General features: G+C 25.6%; 1 protein-coding gene across 1 annotated transcript; it reads left to right on the top strand.

The window, feature by feature from the left end:
* The first annotated feature begins 413 nt into the window (after positions 1–413).
* mRpS30 (mitochondrial ribosomal protein S30) lies at positions 414–2,815 on the top strand. The gene is made up of 4 exons (XM_011502833.1): positions 414–1,011; positions 1,115–1,719; positions 1,928–2,318; positions 2,553–2,815. The coding sequence occupies exons 1-4, from the start codon at positions 500–502 to the stop codon at positions 2,803–2,805; spliced, it is 1,761 nt and encodes a 586-aa protein (XP_011501135.1). The 5' UTR covers positions 414–499; the 3' UTR covers positions 2,806–2,815.
* Positions 2,816–9,413: the final 6,598 nt, after the last annotated feature.

Here is a 9,413-nt window from a genome sequence, read left to right as displayed (position 1 = left end):
TTGTATTTGACAATTGTATAATTGTAAGTAATTTCTATACGTATAATGAAAACATTGTCTTGATAGCCATTTACTATTTTGAAGTAAATGAATTCGTTAATTATAAAACTATATAATTTTAAATTCATGATTAATGTCTAATGCCCATCATTTCATCTATCATCATCTACTAAAAGATAAATTATTTTTTCTTCGAGGTAATTTTTATATTAATTGCGAATGCTTTTAAATACAACTCTTCTAGATATCTTATGTTTTTTTGCTTCTTCGAGTGTTTAAATCGTGCGCTTGAGCGGCTTATATTTATTACCAATTTGTATGTATTAACGTGTTCGATGTGATGTTCATCGTCCATGTTTGCCAGCATCATAACCTTAATTTTACTTCGTGTGCTTTTAACGCTGGTACTTAAAAATATATATTTAAAAAAAAACGTAATGTGGTTTGTAGAAAATATGTAAAGAAATTCATAAGGGTCAATTAGTTTGTCGTTTATAAGATGAATAGCTATAAAGTGAATTCACGACTGTTGTCGCGCTTTAATTCTTTAATTAGCCAGACGCAAAGATATTTAAGTGCGCCTGCTGAGGTTGAAATCGATGAATCCGATAAGAAATTATTTGAATCTTATATTAAACCAAAAGTAGAAAAAATAGAAGAAGACGATGTCAAATTTCCACCAATTATTGATAATAGCGAAATTGGTAAAGAGCAGCGTAAGCGTCAAAGATGGTTTGATAAAATTAGGCAATTAGGTATAGTAGAGGAAAAGATTTTTGAATTAAATATGCCAAAGTATTATGGATGGAAAATAAATAAAATTGAAGAAGGTGTTTTACCGTATGATCCATTACCGCAAGCACAATATATCACAAGGACTCATTTAGCGAATACAGTCAATTTACCCAAATATTACGATTCTGTATTGAGCGCTGAAGAATTGAATTCCTTAGTTGAAAAGATCAAAAATCAGGTCAAAGATGCTTTAGTTTTTGAGTTTTATTATAGAAAGTAAGTGTATTTATTACAATTTTATGAAATAATTTTTTATTCTTTAATTTTTATTGATTTGTTTTTTTTTTTTTCTTTCTCTTTTCTTTTTATATATTTATAGCCGAGACCATGAATATAATTCGGAACAATTAAATGATAAGTGTTTTATGGATAATGTATTAGCTAAGAACGTAAGTCAACAAATTAATAGCATATTAATTTCTAATTTATGTCCAACCAACGTGCATTTGATAGACACACAAATAGATATCGAACCTCGTATCGAAGCTTTTTGGGCCTTTGGTGGTCTGGAGCAACCGGAAAAATATAAAAAATTCAATCAATTTTGTAATCCTCGTATTCATCGTCGGTATCCTGAACGTCTTAATCAATATATGAAATATATTGGCAAACCCATATTACATTTAAGGCATAATTTACCATTGAAAGAAATAATATCCTTGAAGGATTCTGAAGATGAAAAGTTAGATATTCCTATTAACAAATTTGATTTAAGAAAAATGGGATATTTTCAAAGTCGTGAAAGAGCAACGATTATACCAGGCTTCTGGCCTGGAGATTACAGTGAATTTGGATTCTTATCATATCATAGTATTGGACATCTTAAAAATAGGCCAGAACAGTTCAATGATAATGTCGATGCCATAATTGCTCAAGCCATATTTGGTTCCTATAGTTGGTTATATACACAAGCCTGTTATCAGGGTATAAAACATCTTAAAAAATTTTATTCAATATTAGAAATATGTTTATAAATTTAACCAGTAAGAGTCGTTCATAAACTTAAATTGTATTCCAATCACAATGAAGTGGCAATGAATTTTGAATATAAAAGTTTTTTTTTTTTTTTTTTTAAAAATACAAATACTTGAAAGAAAAATGATTCTAACGTTAATAATACTTGATCTTTTAGGATTTTCAACCTTTCAAGATCCTACCTACCCTTTGGTAAATCAAATGATTCTTACCAATGGTCAATTATGGAATTTCTGTGTTTATCAACTTAATACAACAACAATGCATCAAGATTGCATTCAGACAAATCCAAGAAAAAATATATGTTGGGTAACTGATTCGATGAAATTATTTGATCGCATAGAGAATGGGGAGGTTAAAGGTTTTAACGAGGATGTTTTAAGGAATTTAATTAAATTTTACGCAAATGTACCTCAAATAAAAGAAGGCGTGAATATGAAACCATATTTAGAAAAGGAAAAATTAATTGCTAATATCGAAGATTCTGAACGTAGAATATGGCTTGAAGAACAATATAAACATTTATTATCAAATCGACCTCGACATAAGTAAGCATTATTAACTTATTAACTCTACTATTTTAATTACAAAGTGGCATTGCAAAACGTTTCCAAGTCTACATTTATTGAAATTATGTAATTTTTATATAATATATAATTTTAATTTTAATAACATGAAATATTATTATTGCTTTACGCACACATATACTTTGATTATCTATTTTTATGAATTTCTATTCTGTTACAAATTTATAATTCACTAAATAAATTTTGTTTTTGCAGATTACCTCCAGAACAATATCATTATCAATGGATATATGTTAGGAAATTTAATCATTTTTTGCCTTGGTACAGAAAATCTCCGTATGATAAGGGAATTAATGTGTACAATCGAAAACTTGATGACCATACTCCTAAGTATATACCCAGATGTCTGAGGACTAATCGTAAATTGAAGTGGGGTAAAACTTTCTATCCTGAAATTGAAAAGAAAACGCCAAAATTAACGAAAAATCCGATATTTACTTTATGGTAATATATTTTAGTCGAGAAACATTTATAAATATAAATTTTATTACATAAAAGTCGTTTGTAACATATAATTATAAATAAATAAATAAATGAATATGTATATAGATATATCTACAATAAGTACCTTATTATTTATTATAATATTAATAGTACAAGATGCTTTAGTAAAGTGAATTATTTTCCTATAATCCTTTTAAAATTCTTAATAATCATACTATTGCAAAAATCGCATTTTTTTTTTTTTTTTTTATTAATGCGTATTAAAAATTATAGTTTAATTTTATATTCACCTTAATGGTAATTGCATATGATACTAAACTGTGCACACATTTGTAGAAATTTGTGATTTAAAATATCTTAGATACAATTCAAGGTATATTTTAATGTGTATTATTTTTTTGAATTTTTGTATTAATTTATCTGATCTACGTGGAATCGATCATAACGTGTAATTTTATTTTTCACGCGTAATTTGTATGTCATTAGTAATATTAGTAATTGATTCGTATACATTTTTCGTAAAATGAAAATTATCTTCAATCTTAATTATAAGGAGTCTTTTCAAATTATCAAAATATTTTACTTAAACGTAGATAATATCGTCTATTTCTTATCGTTTATTCTTTCAAATTACCTTCTCCGAGAAATTTGAATTAGGCATTACATGATGTCACACGAGACAAACCATTTTCCAACTGATATTCACTGACAATTTCTTGATAAAAAAGTAAGTATAAGTTGCAAGTTTTATGAAAATCGTTTATTTTGCTTTCACAAATTTTAACAAGATTTTTAAGATTGACATATCAAGTTGATATTTTTGAATAACAAATTTCATATTTATTAACTAAATTATTAGAACTTTTTAATTTTATATGCTCGAAGTGATGTTTTTAGTCATAAGTTAAAAGTTATTTATTTCTTTATCAGCAATTGACATTGCATAAATTTACTAAATAAACTTTAGCGAAAATTTTAATAAATAATATCTAAAGCTTTAGTAAAGTTAAGTATAATAAAGCATCCATTTTTTTCAAAGTTTATTTTATCGATTTTTATAGAGACTTAAAAAGTTTATTGAATATTAAAGGTTATTTGTGAAATGTCAGCAGTACTAAACAGTAAATAATTGCGAGGAAAGAACGCATTGATATAATAGATTTAAATTTATGTAACTTAGGGAAGGTAAGACACAAAGCTGAAAATATGATAATTATTTGTTAAGAATTAAATAAAAAGTATTTGTTGCACAAACAAAAATGTACCGAACGAAAAAGAATATGTTAATGACAGTAGATTAATATAGCGCAATAATTGCTTTATAGGCAATGGCAGTATGATATTGTAGTTGACGTGAGTGCTTAAACAGTAAAGTTTGATGAATTTTTCTAGAAATTGAGGCAACATTATCGCTTTTGATAAGTGAAATCAATAGGGCTATTAAAACTATTTATATTTTAATTGGAATTTTTTTTTTTTGTTTTGTTGCAAATTATTCCTTAAAAGATATTAAGAAAACGATTTAACATGGGCAGTCGAACGCAAATATAATGAGTTACTTACGGTAATATATTTATCATATCATTATAATATAAACTAAATGATAGCGTTCATTTATAAGAATTTAATTTTTAATTTCCATGTTAAATTACGTTTTTTGAAATATAAAGGAAAAATTAATTTTGTACTATGAATATTATGTAATTGAACGAATAAAAGAAATCTTATGTTATCTCGTATACCTCAATATTGACAAGATTATTAAAATTTCGTTTCAAATTTTAAATATTTTTATTGAATTACTTGTAAAATGTTTTTTTTTTTTTCTTGTATTTCTCTTATATTTTTCTTATTAATGTACGTGTAATTGGTTAACACGATAAGCTGCTTTTATTATGATACGTTTTTCTATGGATTATTTATTGTATAAATAATATTATTCATTCAGATTAATTTTGTTATATTGCTTATTATATTATATTATATATTCATTGGTTTCATATCTTGTAAATTAAATTTTTTTTTTTTGAAAATAATAAACAGGTATCGAAAGACATTTAACTTTTAAGGATCGATGATGTGATTATTAGCATTGTTTTGCTATTAAAAATTAATTAATAATATGATTCTAATAAAGAGACGCACAATAATTTTAATAAATGATAAATTTTAAATCAAAGTTATATATATATCAATAATATATAATATATTTTATTTGTCTCAATAATATTATTCATAGAGATAAATGAGTTGTAGTTTTATAATATTATTATAGCGATCAGATTTACTTGATAAAATATATATAATGAAATTGTACAAAAGAGACAACTAGATAGTGAATATGAGAATAATTGGAATAAATTAAAATTTTTTATTCAGAATGTTATGAGATTCAAGTTGGCGTATGCTTTTTTGATACTATGTCATGGTTGAAGAGCAAATTTTAGTAAGAAACGAATTGGATATATATGTATACATGTATATATATATATATATATATATATATATATCCAATATATATATATATATATATATAGTGAGAGAGAGAGATCCTATGGTGTTGCTATAAGTGTAAAAAATTAGTACAATAAGAACTTGATCTTTTAATACGTCAGAAGAGAATGGTGCAATATATTATCTTTATCTCACTCCGAAAGTTGGAACAGTTGAAATGCTTTGAAGAATTGCGAGCATAAACGAAGAAAATATTCAAAAGACACTCAGAATAAAATTATTATCCATTTATTTAAATCATAGTACTGCTATTCACTCCTTCTTTGATAAAGCGGTTTGTGAGCTTATAAATAATCGTAAAGAAAGATGAAGTTTACTATTCAAATATCAATGAATTCATGTGCTACATTAATGAAATGATTGCTGGTATTACTAATCGAAAGATAACAATGCTTGCCTATATATTTACAAGGAAAAGGGTAAATGTATTATTAAATATTATTTCATTGTATATCTTTGGATATGAATAAATAGAAATCAAAAAGTAATATTAGTAATTTTTATTAAAAGAGAATTCAGAGTTAATTTGAACAACTAATAAAGTAAAAATAGCAGTATTTTATGAAATCTGTCTAATTTCAAGATTTGTATTAATAGTTAATATATTAATACTTAGCATAAATTAATTAGTACAATAGAATTAATTGAAATGTATTTATACGTAGCGTTATAAAATTTTGAATAGAGCAAGGTCATATTTGTTGTAGATTCTAAATTTTGTTTGTTTTTCAAAAATTTATGTAATTAGCGATTACTCATTATGGAAATATTTTTATCATGTGTTATTATTAGTATCATTATTAACATTGAATATATATCTAAATTTTTGATGAACTATTTACATTAAAATTAAATAAAATTTTACTTTTATTTTTATTTTAACGATAGTTTAATATGCTTCGGTTTTAACAATTTTGTCCCAATTTTGTATCGCATTGTTTAATTCTCGTTATTTTTTCATTTATCGTATTTCTTGAATTACGATGAATGAAATTCATTGACATAATTATTTCAACTTTAAATGAGTTGAAATGCATCTAGAAATTATGTTATTCTTATTAGTTTTAATGGGAAATTTGTTCCATTATATTTATATTCATACACTATAGTATAGAAGAGCGACTTTTGCAATGAGTGTACACTTAATTAATGATGAAAGTGGACAAAGGATTGATTCGCATATAAATATATCTTGTTTGTAAAATGAAATACGCTTGGTGTTAAAAGAATTGTTCGTAGGAACGCGCTATTAGGATATTTTGTATTATATCGTTGGAATTGTTGTTATGTTTTTATTCATCTTGAGGTTAATTTTTATATGTCCTACTGTACAGAGAAACTAAAACAAAAAAAGTATAAAACGTAATTTATTATATGTATTTTTTATTTCTTAGATGAAGTAGAGAGAGAGAGAGAGAGAGAGAGAGAGAGAGAGAGAGAGAGAGAGAGTCTTACTTTTATTTCTAAAACTCTCTAGGCACGTTCGCTCATGTCATGTTAGTGACAGCTACGCCATAGTGTAAGCTTGAATAATCATCAAAAGGAGATTGCGGGGGAAATATGTTGTTATAGCGAAAAACGAGAGAGAGGGAGAGATATCTGGTATTTTTTTTAGGACGCATAAGGAGGGTTGTTGGCTATCATTGCTGGGGGAATTGACCGGGTATATGCTTGCCTACATACTAGTGCGAAAAGAGATGCTCCCTAAGCTGGTAGAGTTAGTTATATGGTGGGTGTGCCCACATCGGTGAAAGTGCTAAAACTCAGCGAGTGAAGCGCACACGTGAGAAATAGAGTCCGTAGTGTAGTCGGTGCTTGAACGCACGTGGGCACTTAAAAGCAACATCGTCGTCGAGAAAGCGGGTACTACGAAACTGGCGACTGTTTGATCTTGCAATTGCACAAGTTAAGGGAGGATTTTCAGTAGCTCTTACCCGAAGGGTAGAAATGTATTGTTCGAGAAACGTCACTATCTCTATTTTCTCAAATATTTAAAGAACATTTATCTATTATGAATATTAACAATTAGGTTAACGCCGTAGATGTATGAATATGTTTTGCTCGTGAGTGTCAACTATTGTTGGCCTTATTTTCGATCTCTTTCGCTCTCGATATTTATGCAGCATAGTATTCGATGCAGCGTACTGTTGTTGTTCGAAGGAACTATGGTTGCTGGCATTGTTGGATTGCAGCTTTCTTAGGAATGGCGCAACATTGATGTTAGTAGTGTTTGTCTTCGTCGTTATCACATACTCTTTAGGGAAAGGAGTGTCGTAAACATTGCATTTCTATTTTAAAATGTCACGTGGGGGTTAACAACGAAATACATTTGTATGTATTTTTTAAATGCAGGCGTATACATATTGTAAATTTATGTATTATTGAATGTCGTCAGTCTGTGTATTTAAATATTACAGACAAAATGTGTTATATAATAGTAATATAAAAATAGTTATATAATAACTGTGTTATGCAATAAAGAATAAGTGTTTGAATAAATAATTTTAATAGGATTATTATCATTGATTTATTAAAAAAAAAAAAAAAAAAAAAATAAACAAATTCTGCATAATTATCATTGTAAAGCTAAAATTATTCTTAATGTTAACTTTAAAACAAAAACATTATAATCCATATTATATGTTTCTATATATTGTTTCTCATGATTAGTTTGTTTTAGACTTTATAGTATTACCAAGTGTTGTTATTATATTATATAAGGCTTACGGGATAATTAAGTTTTGTAAAAGAAAATCATAATCTGCCTAATGTAAAATATATTAAAAATATACAGAAAAATTATATATATTGAAAGTTACTTTTAGTGAAAAAATTTTTTGCATAAAATTAGACATCGTCACCTTTTTAAAATTTACATTCTTTTAAGTTCAATTACACATATGACACAAATAATGAATTTGAATTTATATTTTTGTTAACATTATATTAATAATTTCTATAATTTTAAATCTAAATAATTATTCTATAGTTATGACAAGATTTTTATGTAGTATGATATAATAAAATTAATTATCTATCAATAAACGATATTCCAAATGTTATTTATGTCTTTTCTGTCAAAATCCAATGTTCACGCTTTTGTTAAGAAGTTGTCGATCAAAATGATAAATTTTACAAGAGAGTGGTTTCTTTGATTCTCTTGTAATTAATAATTTTAAACGTGTGATGAAAGCTGTGCGACTCTTAAAAGTACCAATTTATATAAATTACAGGATTTGGATTAGCATTGACCTTGTATAATGTCGTATGATCTCGAAAAAAAAAAAAATCCATAGGATTCACTATGTTATAAAGGATTATCAGAAATACATATTTTTTTTTTTTAGTTTTTTTTTCATTAAATTATAATTTTGCTGCCATTCTGTTGTATTACTATTATGAAAGTCTTTATAAATATTATAAATAATATTAGAGTTTTTAAATAATATGAGAACTTGTTTTGTCTTTGTTGAAAATTTAATAATTTATTTTTATCAATATTAATTTTCTTGATTATAGATAGTTATTATTAATATAAGGTTTCGTTAAATCATTAATTTGTTTATTATAAAAAAAAATTTTGAAATACCTATAAAATTCTTTAAATATTAATGGTTTAAGAATATGCTTAATAATATAATCTTATGCTTTTGAAAATATTGAAAATCGTTGTAGTTAAATTATTGTTCAGAATGAAAAAAATTTTTTATGACTATCATTTAAAGATTGAATTAAATATTTGAGAAAATACGAATATTTTTTTATCAATAATACCCTTTAAATCATTTAGCATTAACTCATTAGATTCCTAGTTGTAATGAAATTAAATTCTATAATTCAGAGATACAATTGTTCTGAATGATGATAATGCTAATAAATCTAAACACAATGTATAAATAGCTTTAATATCAAAATGTTAAAATTATTTACAATAATGTTTACAATAAGTTTTATTTAACTAGGGTAATAATATAAAAAATGGTCTATAAAAAGTATGTCATGTTACAGTTTCCAAGGTATGAATGGAGTATAAAGCCTCTATTATATGTCGAAATGTCAGACAATGAACAAATATACGGTTGTTCTGTTGGAGTTCAC

Source organism: Ceratosolen solmsi, unplaced genomic scaffold (genome assembly GCF_000503995.2).
Source record: "Ceratosolen solmsi marchali unplaced genomic scaffold, CerSol_1.0 scaffold15, whole genome shotgun sequence".
In the NCBI taxonomy this organism is placed as follows: domain Eukaryota; kingdom Metazoa; phylum Arthropoda; class Insecta; order Hymenoptera; family Agaonidae; genus Ceratosolen; species Ceratosolen solmsi.
This window is presented reverse-complemented; position numbering and strand designations above follow the sequence as displayed.